Source organism: Numida meleagris, chromosome Z (assembly GCF_002078875.1).
Source record: "Numida meleagris isolate 19003 breed g44 Domestic line chromosome Z, NumMel1.0, whole genome shotgun sequence".
Taxonomy (NCBI): domain Eukaryota; kingdom Metazoa; phylum Chordata; class Aves; order Galliformes; family Numididae; genus Numida; species Numida meleagris.
Window position 1 is genome coordinate 32794367 of NC_034438.1, and position 24601 is coordinate 32818967.

A 24601-nucleotide genomic window follows, 5' to 3' on the forward strand; every position below is an offset into this window, starting at 1 on the left:
GTTGTTTTCTTTTGTTTTGTTTTGTTTTTTTTCCTGCATGGGAAACATTCCTTTCACACAAGCAAATATAGCACCATTGCTTTTTTGAGGCGCAGAACTGTAATTATGCATATTCCCACACTGCACTTAGGAAGGCTGAGCTTACCTTGTGATAAGATCAGCTTTCTAATCTTTTGCTAAATTGAGATCACAAAAGAGAGAGAGAAGAAAGCAGAAAAGAGAAAAAGAAAGAAAGAAAGAAAGAGAGAGAGAGAGAGAGAGAGAGAACAAATTCACATTCCAATCCAGACATATCTGGTTAAAAAAATGGCAAAAGAAAATAATATCTGAAACCAATAAAATACAGACTTTAAAGAAGTCTTGACTGTGAAACTGTTTTTGTCAGCTATAATCTCACTTATACTGTCGTCTTGATGGATACTGACTCAGCCACACAATATGAAAAACATAAAGCAAATTAATCAAAGCATATTCACAGCATCCCCATCATCATCCACAAATGAGTTCTAAACAGAGGCATGCAGAGTGCACATACATGAATGATAAACAGTAGTCCTGACAGTCCCTTTCCTTCCTGGTGTCAGATGGCATAAAGCTCCAAGTAAAGTTGCTAAGTGCTGTACAGGAAATGCTTACTGTTAAGGCCTGTCCACACTGACCAGTATTATTACATGACCATAAAAGCGTATTTGTGCTTATCATCATAATGCTAACTGCAAACTACTCATAATGTGCTCATGTGTTTACTTCTTATGATTTCTCCCCCTCCTCTCCCCTCCTCACTCCCCTGCTACCTCAATTTTCTGCAGTGTAGTAACTGGTCAGAATAACTATTACTGTTTCTCACACATTTGTGCTCACTTTTTCCATGGTTTGCTGCTGAGAAAAACAACAGCCAGCCATGCAGTGAAAATAACTTCAGCACTCACTGAATGAAGAGATGTTGAAGAGGGGCCACTGAGCCCCAGATGGACAGAGACCATTCTGAGAAAGACCAGTGTAAGGATGCAAAGCCTGCCGATCCTCTGATAAGGAGAGATGCCTCCCTTATTCAATTCTCACTTACAGCAGTGGCAATCAGTAATCCAATTAAAGTATGTACCAGCCCATAATATCTGTCAGGCAAACGATGTGCAGAAATGTGTGGACAAGTTCTGGCACTCTGCTCAGTAGTGTCCCTTTTCCGCTGTCAGCAGTACTGTTGGATTCTTCTAATATAATTACATTGACTTTTATTCAATTAAGTGCCATTCCTAGTCTTAAAAAAAAAACTACTTTATCAATTGATTCAGGTATAATGCAATAATAAAGATGAACTCATGGCAGTGCATTAGCTCTGCTGTTCATAACTTCTGAACATAGGTTCATTCATAGCAGTCGATTTCCATTATGCAACCACAGTTCAAAAGAATTGATTCTTCTACATTCATTTCTTAATCTATTTCACTTGTGTTTAACACTCTCCCTAAATATCATATGTAAAAAAAATTCTGTTAGGTATGAGAGGATAGTATTGTAATAAAAAGTTCATATATTTGGACACTGGGGATTTGAAATCTTAGGATAAAGCCAAAGTCACAGAGGCTAAAACTTTGCAAGAATTAACAACACTACAAGCTAATGGTACTATCCATACAGAGTTCCAGTAGCTGAATGACCACTGGGATAAGAGGGACTGAAAAGTACATTTTCATAGACACGCAAGTCTAGAGTGCACAGAGTCTGACCTTTCATCCCTTCCTGTCTGTGGCACAACTAAATGTGGCACAGACTGAGTACCCCATTCAAGGTGCTGCTTGAAAAGTGCCCTGCATAAGGAATGTTTTTTTCATTGGCTGCAGCATTCCTGGGGTTTCTTTGGGAAAAGACAACAGGGGACTCCTATGCAGAAGTATGTCCATGTGCGTAAGTGCTGCTATGAAAGAGCACTGACTGGGAAATTCATAAAGGGAGCTGTTTTGGAAAAAGGCAAACAGGCAAGCACTGGCAATTGCCAACTAGAGTAGGATTGAGTTCACAGGTAGAAATGAACCATGATTTGCAATGAAGCCGTGAAGAATATTATCCAAATGGAAAGGCAGAAGAATATGTGGCAGATACTGTATTCAGACCAAGTTGATGCACACAGCAATCAGAGTGGTACAAGAAGAAGAGTAGTATTAAAAATACTGGCCAAGCCCATACATTGTTTCATCGTGCTAACCGTAACTATTTCTTTGCTCCCCTCTTCCAATGCTGATCTTCCTTGCTTTTTTTTTTTTTTCTTGGAAAACACAACTCAGCCACCTTAAATTGCTTCCAGGTCCCCTTCTCCATTCCAAACTGATGTATTTCATTCAAATTCTTTGCAAATCTTTTTCTTCTGCTTAATCATATGCAAGTATTAGCAAGCCCTCCTCAGCCAATGCTAGCCTTGTCACCCGCTCCTCTGCTCCTCCCCACAGCACGTGCACTTTCTTTCTTCAGCTATTCTGTTCCCAGACATGATCTACAATGCCACTCGCTGCTCTTCCCTCTTCTGAGACCATGTAAACAGTGTTCACTGAGTAAGGTGAGGCACAGTGATTTATTCCAGTGCATGATCACTGCCATCGAACAGGTCTGAAAATCACAAAGCAAGAAAGAGCATGCTCCAGCTTTTCATGGCTCCATTATTCCTGATCCCTGAGCTAGCCAATCTACAGATGTCTCTGGTGTCCTTTATACTATTGTCGCAAGGAAAAATGCTTCAGGTACCTACATGAGTGGCAGAAGTATACATATGTATAAAAAAAACATAAAAAAACAAAAACACAAAAGAATCCTCTGAATGACTCTGGACTTCTCAGACTTCTTACTTGTGCACCACCTAATAAATTAAGAGATTTGATTCCAGCAATGGAAACGTTGCATGACAACTGGTTAATGCACTCATCAAGACAGATATATGAGGACAACAGAGTTTAACTAAATGAAGATCTCACTCAGCTCCAGTTAGCAGATCTACCCTGTCCTAGGCAAGAAGAGATAGTGAAGAGGGTTAGTTCTGACAATTGGAAGTAATACATGTGCCAAAGACTCTCCTAGCATCTGTTTAGCTCTGTACTACATGTCACGCACCCTTAACACCAAAGAGAATGTTTTTCCAGGATGTTTTGGGATGCAGTCTATTGTGGCAAGGAAACTTTAGTGAAGTCTAGTTTATTTTAGAAAGCCCAGAATGCCTTATTTTTCATATAATTAACATTCTTCTTCCAAGTTATTACTCATGAATTAGACATATGCTGGGCAAAACTATGTAGAAAGTTCTCACAGGAGGGAATTCAGCTTTCTAAATACAATGATCCTCAAAATGCATCAGTGCTGCTGAAAAGATGATAATGATAATGACAATTCACATATAATCTCAGTTTGTGGCCAACTCGCAAGAGCATCTCACTTTCCTGTTCAACACTGTCCTTTCAGCAACACAATGCAGAGTGCTACAGTGACTACAGCAGCTCTTTGACTGTGGGCATGATCCCACTGGTGATAGTATTCTCCTTCCCTTGTAAAATTCATGGAAGTATTGTTTCATAATTAGAATTTGTTGTTGGTTCCATCCCATCTACTACTAGCAAGCTCCTCTTGTGAGAGACGCACTATGCCTCAACAGAAGAAAAGAGATTGCAAGCTTAGGAAATATGGTCAATTAAACTTACATGCCATTTACACAGCTCATAAATCCAGACTGGGTTCTCATCAGCAGTTCTTTTCTACACCTGTCAATGAACCTAATTTTGTTAATTTACTATCCATTTGTTGGAAAGAAAAATGTAATGCCCGATTTATTTTAGTTTATCTTTATGCAGTCAATCTTTTTCTTTTTTTCTTTAATCTCTTCTTGAAGCAAAGAGAGGAGGACATAGAAAGTGGTATGAATTCTATGCATGACTCAAGACCAACTTTGGATGCACCCATGGCTGCAGTCCTATCAGCACTAGGACAAAACTCACTCTAATGAGCACAGCAGAGTTGGGGAATTCAGATGATATAGGGTTTTCAGTTTGTTTAAATTCAGGTATCATACAGAACACAAAAGGATCTGCACGAAAAGTTGGCTTAAGCATTTTGTTCACAGATTGAGGCAGTGCAGGTTTTTGAAAATGAAACACAGAGTGTAATTTTCTTAATTTTTAGAATAAGAAATATATTATTGTATTTCAATTTTAAGTGAGTGAGAGAAAAATAGAGGGATTCAGCAGAAGTTACTGAGGAACTAGAGAAACTCATTTACCTATTCCAAATGCAGTCAAGACAGAAAGACAAAGCCAGCCGATGTCTCAGTTCAATGTCATAGCTATTGGCCCCTTGCTTTTGGCTAACTGCAAGCGACAAAGTTCCTTCATGAAAATATCACTCTAATATCAAAACCCCTTGCAGCGTTCACCAAAAATCTGAAATGGGTAATTCCAGCATTGCCAGTTATATCCCCTAAATTCTTTCCTCCTATGTTTTCAAATAGAACAATTATCCCAACCTCTTATGCTTCAGATGTTCTGAAAACATGTTTTCTGGCATAAATGCTTTGCCACCATCATCCAGCTCTATCATTCTAAGAACTCAGAGAAATCACAGACAGGTGTTTAGAGTGAGGGAACCATCAGTCTTCGGGCATTTTTACTTTACAGTCTCTGGGCAACTTTTAATTTAAGTGAATCTAGCATTAGGTAATATAATAAATTGATATTTCAGAATGCAATGTATTAAAAATTAAGCATTAAACATCTCTATTTTTTTCCAGGTAATAACTGGCATTTTTTCTTCAAGAAGACAGAATATTTGTTTATTAAACCTGAAATAACACAATTATTAGCAGTTTTAAAATTCTACTACAAAATCAAATGCCAGGATACATTTGTCCAACGGTTTACGTGGAGATTGCCAAGCCTCTTATTAAAGATGGATATGGAGGTAATGGCTCAGATTGTACAAGTCCCATGCAAGCTATACTCCTGCTGTAAATAAAACAATGTGCTGTCAGACCAGCTTGAAATACAAGGAATGCTCCAAAAGTAATGCCTCCTGTTTTATTATCTTGGCTCACAACATCAGAGGCGGATGTTGGTGGTATGGCTGTAGAGGTTGAACCTTCCCATCAGCATTCCATTCCATTTTGCTACCATGTGACTGATGTCAGCAGAGAAGCAGTCTGACAGAACGATGTCTGACATGGAAGTGTGTCTGAAGCAAAGGTGTGGAACTGAGTTCCTCCATGCAGAAACAATGGCTCCCACTGACATTCATGGAGGCTTGCTGAACATTTATGGAGACCAAACAGTGGATGCAAGCTCAGTGAGGTGGTAGGTGGTGCACTTCAGCAGTGGTGACAGTGCTGTGAAAGACAAGTCACATTCTAGATGGCCATGCAGATTTTTACGATGGTGGAATGCAGGCTCTTGTTCATTGTTGGTGAAAATGCATAGCTAATGGTGGTGACTCTGTTGAAAAACAGTGTTTTGCAGCCGAGAATTTGCACAAACAATGAGTGTTATTGGGCTCTTCGTATCTATTATATTTTCCATGGAAATAAATAGGAGGCATTACCTTCAAAGAGACCTCCACATAAACAACATAACTTTCTTTAATTTGTCCTATGAGATGTTTTCCACACCTGAGTTTATCTCCATGGAATTTTTCTCACTATTTTTCTCACTATTCAGCCTGTACTTTTACCTACAATTAAATGTAAGCCAAAATTCTCTTTGTTTCTCTTCACCTTAAAGGCCCTCAATTAAGATGTGTGATTTTTTTATTTTAAATTTAACATGATTTATTTTCTTGCATATCGAAGTGTTGTGGTCTTACCTCAATTTTATGTTCCTTTCCTGCTTATCTAAGTCTGGAACTCACAAAAAGGCTCAAAATATGTGAACATAATAAAAAGTACATGCAGAATTTTATGCTATCTCATAATCTCTGCAGACTGAGTGCTGAGTTTCATGCAGCTAAAATCAAAGAAAGGAAGGCTCTAGCTAAATATAACAGTGTACATATTTATGAGGAAAGATATTGCCTTAATTCTGGTATTTCTTCAAGAATGCAACAGCAATCATTTCCCTCATTTACTTAAGAAAAGCAACAATGAGACAGTTCCTGTAATTTAATTACTAATGGAAACTAATAAAAAATTATTTCCTCAGTTACTATTTTAATTTTTCGACTCTCTCAGTAGTCTTTGAGACAGTCTGTTTGATTCTTCTTGTTGTTGGTTTGTTTTAATAAAAAAAAAAAAAAACAAATCCGTAAATCTAAGCAAAGATAATAAAGGGATGAGGTCCTGATCTGGCCTAAATTATGAAATTCACCTTTATCTGAACAAAGTCAAGATTTTCGCCTGTGCACTAGCACTTCTGTGTACCTGATCAAGCTTAATTTACATCTAAGAGTAAGAGGAAAAGTAGAGATAGGGGCTACACTTTAGAACAATGAGTGAAGATAAAATGCTATGCTGCCTGATGAAACTGGCATTCTTACATTAGCATTTGGGTAATAAACATCAGTTATTGAGGCGTTAAATTGCATAAAATCTGAAAAATATTAACCTTTCATAGGAAGAAAATCCAAAAGGTAAAATACAGTTCAGCACCTATTAAAAAAAGTAAAAAAAAAGTGCTTATTAAATGCAGGAAATAAAGGACAAGCAAGTTCTTGCAAATTAAAGATGTGGAGCCCAGTCATTTCAATCCCTTTCAATATGAAACAAATCACTCACACTGGTCACGAAGACAGCTCCCTCTACACTCAAATTATTCACTTGAAGATAAGCTCCCATCAAACTCTTTAGGGGTTTAACTAATTTACTGCACAGATACGGCACGTCTGTTGTAATAACAGGTAGGATGTATTGGGGTCGACCATTTATCAGAATTAGACTTCTTTTTTCAATTCGCAGTGAATTATGCTGCCTACACTGCTTCTCCTTCTCAGAGCTTCCCATCCCCTTACGGCCCCTAATGTGGCAGGCAAACAAAATTGACAGTCTCATCTTGTCAACAAGGGGTGATTCTCCTGAGAAGCCATTTAACTTTGCAGAGGAAGCAATGTATTAATGTGCCTGTCCCAGGAATGTTAATCATCTTCAAGCTCCCTCTAACTTTGACATGAACGAAATCACCAAATTTGTTTACTAAATGAATCTTAATATGCTAATAAGAGAGCATGACATATATGGTAAAGCCAAACAGATGGTTTGTTTACTCCACTTTGCAACTTTATAAATGTTGTAACTCTGAAGATGTTAGTGAGAATTATTGGTTTGTTGGCAGTGGCAAACATGCCTTTTGCATACTTAATCAAGAGTTAGAGTCAGAAAACAATTTGTCATCGCCTTGGAATGCATAAAAAATGTTAACGTTGAGATGGCATTTCAGGAGGTACGATAACCGACTTTGTGAGCAGACAGTCAGGTTAAATGTAGAACTGATAGCTGATGGAAGTGTTTGCTACCTTATAATTTTTAATGTAAAATCTGACAGGTTCAGGAATCTTGAAAGTCTCAATAATTCAGTACATACCTGTTGGGGTGTTTAGTGAGATGGTCCTTACGGTGTGAACAGAATTACACTTTCACAACAGCTGTGTGTGCTCAGAAGCATCCAAGTCATGTCACGCTCTTAACATATTGCTATTGTTGTCCATTAAAGATCAAAAGATATTACAAAGAAAAAGCACGGCCACGGGCTCACTTGCCAAAGTTACTCAGAAACAATCAAAATTGTGTTGCAACACTTTGACCTCAAAATTTACTAGCTTCCTGGAAGCCAAACAGACTCATTACAAAACAGCTAGCACTCTTGTCTAATATCCAGACTGGCTGAGAAAGTTTGGAATAAAAATGTGTACCTAATGGAATATTTCCTAAGTGAACTAACAAAATGTAGCAATGTTACATGCACAAGAAGGTCATCATACATGGCGCATGGTCTTTCCATGGAAATTATTATAACTCAGCAACTCTAACAATCAGTCCAACTGACATAAGCTGTTTCTACAATCTACATATGCTCTAAGGCGGAGTTTATCCCTAGGCATAGAACTGATAAAAGGTTCTGCACAGCAGTCATGTTTTAGATGCTCATCTCCTGTGTACTGAATATTTGCTGTCTCTAACACAGAGTGCATTTCCTTTTAAGAAGTACTGAGGAAACATACAGTTAAGAATTAACATTTATTTTAAAACTTAAATCATATAAATACTAAATGACTAAGTTTTATAATCAGAAGTTTTAGGCTTTCATTTTATTTACAAGTGACATGCAAAATGTGATTATTTTGCATGATTTTATGTGAAGAGTTCCTTCAGTTCAGCATCCCACTTATGAATTTTACTGTTTCAAGTTTTGGGAAATGCAAATATCTCAAGATAAAACTCAGTCAGTACAGTTAGCTTACTCCAGCTCTGCTCAGAAACCAACTATTCTCTCCAAGATACTGATGCACAATAGCATATTACTTCACGGTTTGCTTAGAAAGTTCATAAACTCTTTAGTAATTGTATTATAAGTTCAAATTCATAATAAACACTCAGATGCAAGATAGTTTCACCTGATTTTGGGTTCCAATACATAAACAATCTCTTTCAGTTGCAATGAAAGGGCAACGCTCACTCCCACTGCTTTCTTTGTCTAAAAATGCTGGTTTTATTTATACAATACCAGAGGAACTATAAAACCAAATATGACGTGGCACTTCAACAGGGTTCCTCTATTTGTAATTTTACATTACTAAATAAGTATTCCTTTCAGGTCAACTAATAGCTGATTATCCTACAATCTCCCTTCACTGACACCCCAATTCCTGAATAATTTCAATGCTCTGAGATTCTTCCATACATACTGTTGCCAGCAGTTATTAAATTCTTAACTTTTTACCCATCCACAGGAGACTGTGCAAAGATATCTAAGGGAAGTATGAGTTCAGCTTGCTGTCCAAGGATTATTTTGGAAGAAACATTAGCGGCCGTCCCAGCCTGGTGCTTATATCTCATTTGAAACATCTACTCATTCCTGACCAACAAAGAAAATTTCAATAAAGTACTTTTACTGGTTTAACAGCAGTGAGCTCCTGGGATTGTCAAAGTGCTCAGTCTTTTCCGAGGAGAGAAGGAATCAGCAGCTCAAATATAATTAACCTTCCATTCTCAATGCAAACTGCCACGCACAGGAGCTCTGCAGTCTATTAGTGAAGTTATAATGGCCAACAGGCAGAGGCAAAATTGGTCAAAAAGTTGGCTGCTGCTGTCATATTTTTAGAATTATGATTAATGACACTAATAATGTGGATGATTACTGATATGTGTATCTCCTGCAGTTTATCATATTGCACTGGCTGCCTACGTCCACAATAAACATGATGCTATCATTTACCTCTTTATTGAAGGCAATCCTTCTCTTGAAGGAGCACATTCTAATTACTTTGTAATGTTTTATGTCTTAAACATTTTGCAGCTCTGGACCTTGCCAACTGCTTCATGTCTACCATTGATTAATTACAGAATGTTTAATCAAAATTTAGAACCTAATGCAGTCATTTACGAGTGTGCTACAGTGCCAAGGTAGTTAGGCTGCCATCCCAAGCCTGGAGAGTGTTGGGTTCAAAATTAAATCCCAGAAATGTGGAAGATGCCAAAGATTTTACCTTGGTGATTTGAGCTTAAAATCTTACTTCAGTTGATGAATGACAGGAACCCACCGAAAATAAGAGGTCTGTCTTGTGCATATATGTCTGCTCGTATGTTCCTATTACTTCTTCCTTCTGCAAATGTCTTCATTTCTCCCTTTATGCCATTGTTGCTGCAGTTGCTTCTCAACTCCTTTACAAGCTTTCCCTGCTGTTAGAGCTCTTTCAAATGCCAGTCAAGAGAGTATAGTTTTGAAGTGGTTAAACAAGTGAAAAATAATTTGCAGGGACAAATACATAAGTTTTTTTTTAATGTGGATTTTTATGGTACTGTCATACGACCATTCACCGTTGAAGTTAAGTGTTTTTTTAATACCATTACTGAACTGCTGAAATGGATGCTAATATAGCTTGGAGTGCTAATGTCAAATCCTGGTAATAAAAAAGACAGACTGCTGAATGAAATAATTTCAAGTAAAAAATAGAACAAAAGTGCTCTCACTCTCGCTCTCTACTTTTATTGAATTGGGACTGACTGAGCCAATTGCTTTAGAAGTCTGTAAAACACAATTACTAGTGAGCTGACTGACCCAGCAGTGCCCCTTCTGTGACAGAACAGACTAAAAAGGCTGCAGAATTAGTGCTGCTCCCCTATTTGGCTATCAGACCTGAGAGACTTCCAAGGCAGGATCTGTTATCCTTCCTGCCAGGACCTGCCTCCATTCCTCATCAAATCTCAATTCTGCATCTTGCATAATATATCATCTGCATGCATCTCCTTCTTGGAACAAGGGCTCATTTACCTTTTCTGAGTGGGAATCTTAAGTTCTCTTTCAATCTGTTGTATTTTTAGATCTTTATCTACCAACATAGCAATATTTAGGTGTCTCAGTACACACAGACACACACACACATACATATGTGTTTGCACTACATTTATTTCCACATTTTTTGCTGTAAATGCAAAAGCAGAATGTAAGATTTATGAGCAGCAAAATTAACTATCTCCCATTTGTATTTTCAGTTGTAAGTGGCTGAAGAGTAATTGCTTTTTTATTTTGGCATAACAAAGAAAGAGGGAGGGGAGAAAGAGAGAAAGAGAGAGAAAAGAGGAATAGAAAGGAAAAAAATGTATTGAACTGGAAATGGGCAACATTTTTCCCTAGTTAATAAAATAAGCAATAAAGTTTGTAAAGCACTAGAGTGAGGATCAGTAAAATTGGAAAAAAACAATATAACTTACTACTCACGTTTCAGACTCATAGCTTGGCATGTAATACAATTTAGGGTTTTTTTTTTCCTTTCTCTTCCAAACAAACAAACAAACAAAAAGTATAAAAGTGAAGTTACAGTAAAAAGTAAAAGACGTCTCCTTAGAACGACCCCATCTTTTCTTTCTCTCCGTCTACTTCCGCCACGTAAAACCAACCATTTCACATTTATACACAAGGCCAACAAAGTCCTTCAACCCCTTATTTTTTTGCAACAGTGTACATTTTGGCAAATCTAAAACTCTTTCATTTCTCTTCTAAGTCCATTTAAATGAAGCTTGCAGGTGCCTTATGGCAAAAAATGTTAAATTACTTCTTAGACAGATCTTTCTCAGTAATGCTTTTTAGGGCAAGCTTAAATGTGAAATAAGCTCTTAATTAGAAAAAAAAAAGAAAGAAAAACTTCCTTCGCACAAAGCAAAGTGCTAATTTAAAAGATGTTGCTGGGAAATAGGAGGTACTACTAAAAGCCTTAGATTTTTGTTAGAAGTGGTGGGCTCAAAAGTTCTGTCAGGAAGTCTCCAGTATTCACCATTAGTACGATCAGCTTGTGAGAAGCTGTAAGTGGTATCACACCCAAGATATTCCTGTGTGTTACCTTAGGACCCAGGAGGCTGTCCAAGGCATCTCCAGTGCCACTGGGAACCTCTCATGTGTCCCTGTGGCACACGAGGGAACAGATCCTCCAGTACCCACGGCACAATACTACTGACACTGCACACCATGTATTGCTCCTGAAGAGCGGCACAGGACAGACAGGTCATGCACATAAAGGTGGCAGTCCTTGCCTGTAATTCTCAGCCAATCTATCTGGGCCATGACCTACCTTAACTTGCCAAAAACCAATGGGATAGGAAAGCAAATGAGCTTTGTTTCACTATATTGATCGTCCATTATATAATGCTGCTTTAAAAACTACCCACTGACCTCACAAACCCTAAGAGCAAGTACATTTTTGGGGCTGAGTGCAACTGTGGACAGTGTCTACTTTTGTCTAGATATACAGGCAGGACTGACATACTGTCCTTCAAAACTGTTGCGGCTGTCATGAGTCATCTATTAGTTGTAATTTATTCCCCTCTAGGTTATTTTTTTCAAGGTCATTTCTAGAACTTCATAAATTTTCAATTTTCAGCTAAACTTAAGTTTAAATTCAGATATGATCCAGCATAGTCACAAAGTTCACATTCTAATCAATAAAATGGCCCAAATGTAGGGGTGGGAACATCGTCACCATTAAGTGAAGAAAAAAATGGCCTCATCCAGAAGTAATCTTTGCTTAGATGATAAAATCAGATGTAAGATTTGCCTCTTCAAGTGACAGTTTCTCTTGTTCGACTTGTCTGATAAACAAGCACAAATGAGTGCATGATGAATGTATATATGATGGTTGTCTTTCAGGGCCATGGACACCTTTTCCTCTAACTCAGACAAGTATGAAGCCTCATGTTTTCAAATTTCTATGCCCACTGCCCCTACAGATTCTCTTTCCAATCCTTTCAGATGTTGAGGTGTCACCTTGATTATCAACATTCCGCAGAAGGAAGCGACAATGTAACCGTGATGATACCTGAGAAGAGACAGTATGCTTTGTCTGTTCTAGGGAATGCATTCCAGAACCAGATATGTCTCATCAAGCACTGCTGTAAATCTATTCTACAACTAACTAAACCTTAAACATTCTAGGATTCAGAATTATTCCTCTGACAGACATTTTCAATTCAACAGCCCTTCCACCCTAACAGATTTCTTATAGGCATTAATGTCTGCTGGCTTCTCTCTCCCTGCTTTGCCAGCAGTTCCTGCGCTGCTGAGCCTCTCCAAATGATATGCCTTGGAGAAGCAACAGCACTTTTCCATTGCCATGTTCTCCTGCTTTCGGTTCTTTCCATCTTGAGCATAGGTCAGCATGAAGAGCTGGCCCTTGCAGAAGCAAACTGTTCCCTGACATGATTTACCAGCTCCTTTCACTCCCAGGCTCCTTGAACACACAACCTGCCTTTTGTTCGCCACTCTAAGAGAGCACCTCTTACAATGTCCTTACTGAGTAATACCAGAAGCAGAAACTGTGTACAAAGATTACCTGTTTTGCATTTCTCCCAGCTGAGCAGTTTCACAAGGTTTCATCCCCAGGTGCCTCTGCTTTTCTATTCTGACAGTTCCTATCCCTTTCTCTGCCATGGCTCAGCAGCGCAGTTACCTGTCTGCGTACTGCTTCTCTCCTTCCTCTGAAGCTGTAATTCCAAAGGGCAGTGCATGTGCAGCTATTCTTGCCACAAGTGTGTCTTTTTCAGTCTTTCATCATACCTCCCCAGATTCCTCTGCCTGAATACTATGTCTCTGATGATGCAGTATCTTGTTCCATTTTCACTCATCTGTTTTCACTTATCCATTTTTTCACGCATCATTCTGGGAGTAGAGCCCTAGTGCTATCTTGTGCCTAGGAGAGAGAGCTTCCTCCACTGTAGCAGAAATTCTACTGTCTTCTGCTGCAAAGTTTAAAAAACAGCTAGTCATTCTCTGCAGCAACTAACGTTAAGTAGATGCTTCACTTCCCCTGCTTCCAAAGGACTTTATGAAAAAATCCTCAATTTTCTCCCATTCTCTGGAGAAGTGTTTTGGTTCTTTCCAGTTGTTTCCCATGAACTGAGGGGCAACCAGGATATTATGAATAAGCATTCATGTTCCCAATGCTGTCTTCTCAAATAATCTCTTTCACTGAACATTAAACACACACAGTCTGTGCAGGAAACTGAACAAAATGAATTAAAGATTTATACTATTTGTCACAACACATAACAGGAAAAATTGCTCAATATATGTCTTGCTTTTAGCTAGTGATTTCAGTGCTTTACTTATGCTTGCCACCTGTCCCAATCCAAGTATGGCAGTTTAAATAAACTTTTCAGGTCACTGAAAATTCCTTGACTTACACTGTGAGATCACATAACAAGACATCTTGCACTGCATGAATCTGTACTCTCACTGTCAAAGTGATACTATTTTGTGCACCAAAAGAAAACAAAAAATGATGCCAGCAGATAGTTTCAAAGAACAACTACCACCTCCAAATCAAACCCAAAACAAATGAATAGGTGTAGTTGGAAAAGACGATGCTGGATTTGATTCTGTTACCTTTACTCATAGAATCATATAATTATAGAATCCTTAGGAATTGGAAGGGACCTTTAAAGGTCATCTCGTCCAAATGCCCTGCATTGAACAGATACAGCTTGATCAGGTTGCTCAGAGCTTGGTCCAGCCTGTCTCCAGGGGCAGGACATTCACCACATCTCTGGGCAGCCTGTCCCAATGACTCACACCCTCACTGAAAATGACTTTTTCCTTATATCCAACCTAAATCTCCCCTGTTTTAGTTTGAAACCATTTGCCCTTGTCCTATCACCACAGACTCTGCTAAAAAGTCTGTCCCCTTCTTTCCTGTAGCTCCCCTTTAGATACTGGAAGGTCACCTCGCAGTCTTCTCTTCTCCAGGCTGAACAGCCCCAGCTCTCTCAGGCTGTCCTCATAGGAGAGGGCTTAATCAAGCCCTAAAGAGGCTTATATAAGTAGCCTCTTTAGGGCATTATTAATTTCTTACTTTTTTATAAATAAAAAAATTCTCAGTAATAAATTATTTCTATGCATTCAAATTTCAATTCTGCTTCTCTTGTTCACACTGGTGAGTACGCAATGTGTCAGGCAGTACCTCTATGTTCAACATGACTACTCATGAAAGAGGCTAACGATGTTAAGGGTGGCACAAAACATGTCTTTATGATCCAGGTTCCCTTGGGTAAGGAAGAGTTATGCGAACATTAGCAATGGGACATATCTTAGCGACTCTGCAACAGGAAACCTAATGGTTCATACAATTGTATTGGATATGCAGCTAGTTTCATCAAGAACTGCATCATGTCCAGAAACAGCAGTATGTATGTAAATATATTTAAAAAATGTAGAAAATAGCTCTTGTTTCCTGACAAATGGCTCATCAAACACCTAATGTCTTAAAAAACTATTTCTCTGTTCTTATTGGAAGAAATTCAAGCTGTATGGGGGCAGCTACTTATATTAGGGGAAATCCACTAATAGTTATCATGGACAAGTGTGAAGTATTTCTTGAAGCTACCTGTTCCTAGAATTGAACGCATCAACATAAATAAATTCTTTAAAAAGTTATCTGTATAAGATTCCAACCAATAGTAGGATGATGAAAAAAAATGGTTGCTGTTTTGTCAAGAAGGTGGTAACAGGAGGCAGGTAGCAGCTTTCTCACATCTTCACCTGCCTTGATAATGTATCCAGTGGCTCATCATAGGTGACTGATGTTAATTTTTGCCAGCACACCTGTGCAGGGCTGGAAGTCAGGTAACCTCACAAAAAGTGTGTCTCTGCTTTTTCAGTATAGTTACACAGAGGCCTATATCCACACAAATGTATTTCTGGAGATATCAGCAGGTTTTAATAAACCACCTACAGATGTTTTGCTCCATACAAATCAAGGAGTTTACATGTTTAAGTCTGTACTGATTTAACTAGCAATCAAATGGCATGATCACACTTGGCACCAAGAGTTGCCTCATATTTATTTATAAGTCACCCTAAGAAGATATTTTGTTTTTAAATTTATTCATGGGGCTTTTCTCATCTTGTGGACCATACACACACACACACTCTGTGAGAAAATTTTAAACCAAATCTGAACAATCAATATTCCTACTTTAGTAGAAGAAAGACAAAGTGAAAAGTTCTTGCTTTGCTCCTCTGAACAGTTACACTAAATATTAATTTATTTTGTGTACAACGAGCAAAAGGAAAATGTGGTGATGTGTCATTACTAATGCTGAGTTGTAGCCTAAGAAACACAGATGTTAATAGTGCCAGTGCTGAGGTGAAATGTGGATTCACCTAAGGCTGACAGAAAAAATGTCTGTATTTCTCCCTAAGATCTGACATAGATCCTCAATGAGAATTACTGAGAGCAGAAGATCCACTGGGCCTCTTGTTACATTTCGTCCACACTCTTCTTGGCTCTACCTTTCTTGAGCACCCGCACCTCAGTGCTGGCTTCACGGACCCACCACAAGTATTTCTTCGTAACGCAAAGGCACTGTTTGCTGTTGCAAGAGTCACAGATGAGGCTAGGAAGCAAATCCCAGAGGAACCCAACAGCCAGGGCCAGGCCCCTTCTCCTCACTCATAAGCAAATCTCTTCCAAGTCCAGAAATAATTGCCTTTTCAGACAATTCTTTCCATTCAAGTGGAAAGTACTCGCATGAACTTTTCTGCCCTTCTTTCTCTTTTCCCACTAAAACCTACATTGGAAAAAGTGTCTTTCTGTTCTAAAAGCAAACAAGACATTGCTCCTAATCACAGACATCATTTTCACTATTGTTTCTGTTACTATTTACTTTACATTGCCTTTCTGTAACAAGATATAGCCTGTATGTCTTGCCTTTAGAAGCAAGGACATTTGAAGTAAATACAGAAATAGCAATGGATGAAAACCTAATTCAGGGAGTGGCTGGTGCAGAATAGAATAAAAAAATGACCTTGGCAAGAGTAGAGTTTCCAGAAAATGAGAGATAGTTGTATTCCTCTATATGGGGAGAGGGTCAAAGACATAAGGATGTAAGGTTTGATGAGTGCTGTTACTTGTAGCTGAGAAGACAATGAATAAAAAAAAAGCCCTACTGAAAAAAAAAAGCTGGGCTCAGTAGAGCTTGAACATTCAAAAGCACTACATTTTAACTTCTAGAATGGAAAAGAGAAGTAAATACTGGGACACTGACAGTACGTGCAGGGACTTTCCTGTACTTTCCTCTGCCCTGTATTGAAAAAATATCTGTAAGGTGGGGACTCGTGAGTCTTCTGATTATCTTGACCCTAATTTACAAAGAATAGCAGTGCTTAGTCAAAGATTTTAGAAGATATTGCAACCATTCCAGCAGAAGAATATTTATATAGAATTTGATGATCTATAGATGGTCGAGGAATGGTAAAGCTGATTTTGGTCAATCCTTAATAGGCATTGCTGCAGGATATGTTCCAAAATAAAGGGTTGAAGCTGTGACACACAGGAAAAAACCCTCCTTCAGTCAAAGCAGTGCTGTATTTGCTCCTAGTGTGATCTGCTGCCTCTGGTAATTAGCTATGTGTATCACAACACTACCTTTGCAAAGCTCCTACAACAGCTACCACCATCGTCAAGAATTCAGAGTTCTTGGATGCAAGAGATACGGGGAATATCCCAAGATAAGCTTTTGTTTTCTTTTAGAACGTTTCCCTTAATAGTTATAACATTATTATTAGTATTATTAATATAACTGCTAGCAATATTATTAACAAAAGTATTAATAATAAAGATTAAAACCTCTCAAGACTGTAGGCTATGAGATAGCTAGAACTTCCACTTCATTGACAAGATAGTACTGAAAAAATCATTTAGTTTTAATTTGAAAAGCAAAGTATTTCTAAGCTTCTTTAGCTTAAGGGTGACTTGATCATGTGAGTGATAACACAAGCAAATCACACAGACTTTTTATAATGTGTCCAAAAGAATGAAATGGTAATACATGAAAATTTTTATCCAGGAGTGCTTACTGTGTGCCTTAGGTAGCTATTTCTTATTTCTCCTACAGCAGTTAATAGCAAAATGCCTCTGAGCTTTTAAGTGAAATAGATTTAAATGGCTGGAAAAAGTTGTCACTTTGCAATGCCTTTCATTTAGTTATCCAGTTATCTTTGAGGTGCTGTCCACGATTTGAAGAGCTTGAAACTAAATTTAGGCAATGCCTCTCTCTAAAATAAAAGAAAAAATTTAAAAAAAAAAAAAAAAAAAAAAAAAAAAAAAAAAAAAAAAAAAAAAAAAAAAAAAAAACAAAACGAAAAAATTGCATGGAAAAGGGTGATTTAGGGTGATTAAGCAGTTTGCAAAAATAATATAGATATTTCTCTCTCAAATCTCTGAAAGAATTAGCAAGAACTATGACAGTATCACTTGATTATTTCAAGGCAGTTCCAGAAAAATCGGCAAATCAGGAGTGCTAATGAATGTGGAAAAAAATCAAGCCTGAATGGGCACACAAACTGTACCTTTTCAGATTTTTGGAGTGCATGACCACTCTTAAATCTTCACATTTTAAGTTGTATTATACCTAGGAATTTTTGTTTTTCTGAGTATAACAAATAAATGAAATGTATTCTGAACGTTAGTGATGGAATGATAAAAAAGATGGCTTTGTATCTTATACAATTCAAAATAATATCTAAATAATAATTTCGTATTTAAATATGTAGCCTGCTTTTTCAGTTCCTGAATCACAGATTTTGATTTTATGGCTTACACTCAATTAGCTTAATAGGAGTATCCTACATAGTTCACAAAATATTTTAAAAATGTGTCCTATTTTAAACTTTCATTTCTCAGAAATATTTTATGTTTGTCATCACAGTTATCTCTTTGTTAGAACAGATACATCTTTACTATCCTAGCTTTATTATTAGCGTAATTTATCACTGGTTTCCTTCTGAAATCTAATTCTTTGCCTAATGTTCCAAATCCTAAATGTAGTCACTTCTTAATTTACAGTCCATGCAAAGCTGACTAACATTTCATAATTCACTTGTGGCAACAGACCATCCAAGCCAAATTCTGGACTTAGAAAACCTATGCAATTTCAGGAAGTCAACATATCTAAATTTTGCATAGATCATGCCTTTGACTCATATGCTTTTCTTGACAAACTCAATTCTAATAAAAGTTATCAGGACACCTGAAGAAGGGAGCCCTAGTTTATTTTTGCCTGCTTCGTGTACTGTGGTTTCATCCTACTGTAAACCAAACTTCCTAGACTGTCCTTTTTATCTGTTTTGAACTTGTTTTCTAATGTTTGTTCCTATTCTGTTTGATGGACCAAAAACCATGAGATAGCTGGGGACTGAACTCTCCATCTAAGTCTCCTCAGCATTAAGTTGCTTTTATTTTCTATGACATGGTACATTCACTTTCTAATCCCATCAATTTCAATGGTAAAAATAAAGGAGCTGTGTAAGATGTTTAGCTACGTTTAATTTCATTCCTGTATCTGCTGAATTTTTACAACATAATGAAAAAATATGAAACACAAATAAAGGAAAAGAGAAGACTTAATCTCGCCATCACTCCATGAACCAGGGAGATTTTGTTACGTGATATATGATCACTATCACATGTGAGAACTTTTATCCACAACTATGAAATAACTGTGTTATTCTACCACACTGACAAATTCCATTTATATTACATGTTCCTCGGGGTTGAAAAAGAATGGTGTATATATATATATATATATATAAATATATATATACATATATATATATATATAAATATATAATATATGTATTTATATATATATATATATAAACAAAACCAAAACAGCACACAACAACAAAAAAAACCCCAAGTTAAAGGACCAGCTGCTTCTGTTTAAGCCCAGCTATTTCAGTATTGATGCAGCATAGTTAGGACATGATGTCACCTGAATATACCCTTGATGATCTTAAAAATATGCAGAGGTCTAGTCTCTGCTCTCTGAGTGTGCTTAATTCCCATAAGTTGGGAAGAAAAGAAAGTGGACTAGATAACCAGGGTACATAGAGTGTGTATACATTCCTCTAAAGAGACAAATATTTTCCTCCTATTTACTTGTTCTTGCTACAAAGTAGCAGCTAGTTTTAAAAACCGAAGAGAAGAAAAAGTATTCTTTTACATTTCCTGTGTTCTTTTATATGACCCTATGGGGATGAAAATCTTTCTTTTATTGCAGTCCTTCCATTCTCTCTCTCTCTCCATCCATTCATCCAACTGTCCATCCATCCTTTTCCCTCCTTCCTAGTTCTGTGGTTTGATATGCATGCATGAAGACATTTGTATTGTATATTATTTACCATATATTTAATAGAAGCTTTTCTTGATTTAAAAGCTGCAAGGAGAAAAAAAATAAATGTAATGAACTGCAGCTTATAAACACAGGTTCGTAGGTATACAGAAAGAATAATGACATTATCTTGCCAGTCACTTAATAGGATGGCAAATATATACTATTCTGAACGCCAAGCAACAATGAAAGACTTGAAGTGATGAAACTCTCTCAATGTCATGGGAACATGATTGTCACTTGTCATTACTGTGCATCTCTCTATTTATTCATATACCCTAAACTACCTATTCGTACATAATTCAACACACTTAATAATGTAGAAAATCAGTTAATATTTACTGACCTGTCTCTGCTTCTCCGTGATGGGAACGCAGCATTACAGCCAGCCACTGTGCAGACATGCATCTCTTTTAAATGAACGTTTCTGTAGTGAAGCTTCACACTGTAGGAACTCTTGAAACTCTTCTTGCACACGTAGCAGATCTTGGGGTCTGGGCTTGAGCACATTTCACCTTCTGGGGAGAACTTCTGAGGGCTGTTATAGTTGAATGTGGAAGCAAAACTTTCATGAAGGGCAGCCATACTGGCACTTCCTCCATTGTACAGTCCATATTGGCTCATGTAGAACATATCATATGTAGGGTCTGTATATTCTTCCTTCACCTTAATGACATCCTGGTTAGAAGAGTCATTGTGGTTTTCATCTGGTCTGTCACTGTGCATCATGGATTTTTCAACAGGTTCATGGAGGCGATCATCACCTTCCATGGATTCTTCACACAGTTTGGGCTCTGATGACTCGGACTCATTTTCATAGTCTCTCTCATGCTCCTGGTCTTCCGATGTCATACTGTCTGCCCTTCTTATATCTGGTCTGGAAATGCATCTGCTTCTGTCAGTTTTGGAAAAGTCTTTCACAGACAAGCCTGGGCTCATTTCTTCCTGAGAATGGCAGTGATTGTCATGACCAATGTCATTTACTATTGTGCTGCTGTCATTCACCTCTTCATCTTCATCATCAAATTCATCAGCAGTATCAATAACTTCCTTTTCTATTTTAACTGGCATGCTCGACTTCCTTGGCTTCTTCTTAGGGGCAAGATCAGCATTAGGCTCTGAGGTGGGCATCAGCACTGATGGTACTGATGACTCTGAAGGAGGAGGGGGATGCTGCTCCATGCCACTTGCTGCTGGTATTATTGGACTGGTAGGGAGGGAGGTTGGAGGACTCACCATTTCTCCAGGAGTAAGTAAATTTCTGTAAAAAGGAGGAACAGGCTGAACAGTCTTCAAAGCTGGAAACACCAGCTGACTGGGAAGAGGATTCTGTAGTACAGGATCTAGAGGAGGAGTGGTAAATCCCATCGGTGGACGCCCAGGGCTTGTTAAAGTTAGGCTGGATTTTGTACTTGCTATGACCGGGGTGGCAGCACCTGATGTAGCACGAATTAGATCTTTGTCTCGGTTATTTCTTAGCATAGGCATGTGGAGGCGGGGGTTGGGATTAGCACTGTGACGATTGCGGCTTCTGAGAGAGCTGAAGACCATGTTGCAGCCCTCAATAGTGCACCGGTGCTTGATTTTCAGGTGAACAGCATTGTAGTGGATTTTAAGCGTACCTTTGTCATAGAAAGTTTTGCCACATGCATTACAAAACACTCTTCCTTTTCTAGAGGCAGACCCCATTCTCCTCATTCTGTGAATGCGGAATGAACTTTTAGTATGTTCTGTTTTCGATAAATCATTGACAGGAGTAGGCGTCTGAACAGGAGAGACACAGGGTGGCTCAGTTTTGGGTTCAACATTTGTGATGCTGGTCAAAGCATTCCTGCTGGATGTCTGCTCATTCTTGAAAGGTGTAGGCGAAACTTCAGATTCACTGCTCTCATTATATTCATTTTGAGCTGTAAGGCTTGGTTCACGGAGCCTCATTGCTGGCTGTTCCAGCAGGAGGCCATTTGGAGGCAGCCCCAACAGTGGAGCAGAGACTGGATTTATGTATTGGAATGGTAGGAGGAATGCAAGGCTATTCGGGATGTTTTCAAAATGATGAATGCTGGAAGGGTTACTATTCTCCAGGTGAGCAAGGAGACTTGGGCTCCTGGTGCGATTATTGCTTTCAATAAAAGTCCTTATATCTGAATCTGTCTTTGAAGATGGCACAGCCACAGCCTGCCCTTCTTTTTCTTGAATTGCCATCAGCTCCACAATGGATTTGGTTTCTCCAAATCTCAGGAACTGCTGAAGGGTAATGATCTCTTCTTCCCTGGACATTATGGCCCAGCGGTCCAGCACCTTGCCTGCAGCATCCTAGAGGCCATATCAAAGAAACAACAAAGACAAACACAAAGAAAAAACTTATTGATTCTGCATAATTATTGAATTCAATAGAAGGCGCTCTGCTGCCTGCACATGAAATACTAAGCTCAAAAAACAACATGCAATCAGTGTTAACAGAACTCAACCAAAAAAGCAAACTTTTTCAGCCATGCAAATACCATAATTACAGTCACAGTTAGAGAAAAAGATTGAGTTTAATAATGTCAGAGCAAACAAAATGTGGAACACTGGGGCTCTGTGATCTGAAACACCTTTGATACTGCTGTTTTAACAGCAGTGATCTATATATTATGCAAAGGTTTAGCATACATTTGTTGCTGTGCACTCCATTGTACAATATGGAAAACTGTACCTTAACTGATGTTAAGCAGTGTCACTATAAGAAAGAGCTAAATAAATGAATTTGATAGATTTGTTTTTCAAATATAAGTAAACATAGAGCTTAAATTGCTCATGGACCATCTCACAAGAAATTCTGATGCAAGGCAAACAGTCTTAAACATAGCACATAATACTAGTATCTTCCTCCTTTTTAAAAATTTTTTCTTTTTCATGACAGCAATATGGAAAAACACATTCATTATAAACTTACATCAAAAGGTAGAAATAGAGAAATTGTTTTAAGCATAACTGGAAATTGATTGTAGACTTGCAGTCTTGGTATGGCTTAGACTTAAGGGATGACTTTTTGCTATAAATGACAGTTAAAAATATGTAAAAAGTAAGCATCTGATGGACGTAGATAGCATAAATGTGTAAAAATGTTGTCTCTTAACATTGCCTTCTGATACCAAGGGAAAAATCCAGAGAGAATACACATCAGTAATCACTAGACTATCTGTTGTTAAATATACATTAAAAAGCATTTCACACTTTCATTTTTGCTAGTAAGCATGAGATTTGCCTGAAGGTAGGACTTAAAAATTCTGCAATGTAATGTCAGGCAATCCATTCCAGCATGTATTGATAAAAAGATATTAAAATACTTATATAATGAATACATCATTTTATTGGCATCTTTCCTTTTGGGCAAATGCTGGACATAACATCAACATGGTAACTATAACCAGCAAGCACTGTTGCATGCCATCAAATCAAAATTATTTCAGTGCTTCCTCATGCATTAAACAGTTTGAAATCCTTGCAAAGATACCCCTCTGTACTGTCTCTGATCTTTTAAAATCTTGACTCTCAGCTTCAGAACCCATTCAAACATTCTGGTCTACACATTACTGCAAAAACCACCAGTTCTTATTTGATTATGAAGCCTGCAAATATCTTTCAGTTTTTGCAATCTTCATTTATTTATTTGTTTGTTTATTTTCAATTTTCAGAATATTGATTCCTTCCTCCCCTCCCCAGAAGCCTCCTTCTAGAGCACCAGAAAATGGCATTTGCCCCAAATATGTAAAGCGTGTATTTATTTTATTTAATCTATTTTTTATCATTTCAGCTCTGATGCATGTCACCTTTCTAAATGCAAAGTTAATGGTGAAGGTTGATGCCATGTAAGCTTCAGAACCTTGCATGCCAATGCAGAATGTTTTGAAAGGTTCCATGCACAATAGCTCACAACGAAACATTACAAGGCTATGAAACCGTCAACAGTAATTAATTACAGAATATCCTTAGAAGAATTCTCACTGCACTGATGGAGAAAGATGTGGAGCACCAGAACCAATCTCTAAGCAGAAATCATCCAGCATGCATTTACACAGAGATGAAAGAAACGCTGTCATGCAGATGCCGGTCCTGGTCTGAAGGATTAGTCAGGAAGTGTTCACACCTTTAAATACCTTTGAGCTCTGTGGACATCCGTAACTGTTATGCTCCCCCTGTTCTACTAGTCAGATGGAGGAGCATTTTAGAGGCAGTCTGTGCTATCTAGTAAAAATCATCCAGAACACAAAACCAACAAGAAAAATACCCCACAAACTCTCAACAACAAAAGAAGCAAAACAAAGAACAGGTTTACTTTTCAAAGCTCCAAGATTATATTGCCCCCACTCTCATCAACTTGCTTTGATTACTCTCCCCATGAATGCCACCTAAAGTTCCTTGCATCTACTCCTCCTGCTACTTGCAGTCAGCCATACTGGTTCTGCTTTTGACAAATTCTTATGTGAAACTCAAAAAAAAGTCACCTGTGACATAGTTTATACACACACATTTCCAATCTGAAGCCACAAGTATTCATTGCTTCTAACTGTAACTTGAAGATGGAAATAACATTGTCTAATTTACACTGCTTGCATGTATTGAATTAGAATCCCTGACTGCAGCCAGCTGCAGGCTGCTTTGTAATGTACTACTGGTAGTAATTTGTTTTGTTTTTGCTTTAATTTGTAAATCACTCACAGTCTTATTTAGCAGATGGATGTTTTATAAAAACAGATATTTAAGTAAATAAAAATTGGATACAGCCTG

At 37.8% G+C, this 24601-nt stretch overlaps 1 protein-coding gene across 4 annotated transcripts in view; it reads right to left on the minus strand.

Annotated features, from left to right (window-relative positions):
* BNC2 (basonuclin 2) overlaps positions 1 to 24601 on the minus strand; it is a 358913-nt gene that overhangs the window by 32021 nt on the left and 302291 nt on the right. For 2 of the 4 annotated variants that reach the window (XM_021380521.1, XM_021380520.1), the window contains exon 5: positions 20178 to 22144. In XM_021380521.1, the coding sequence (XP_021236196.1) occupies positions 20178 to 22144 (1967 nt within the window). Of the gene's footprint in view, positions 1 to 145; positions 177 to 6563; positions 6608 to 20177; positions 22145 to 24601 lie in introns of those variants that run through there. The other 2 variants (XM_021380522.1, XM_021380523.1) reach the window with 2 other exon arrangements.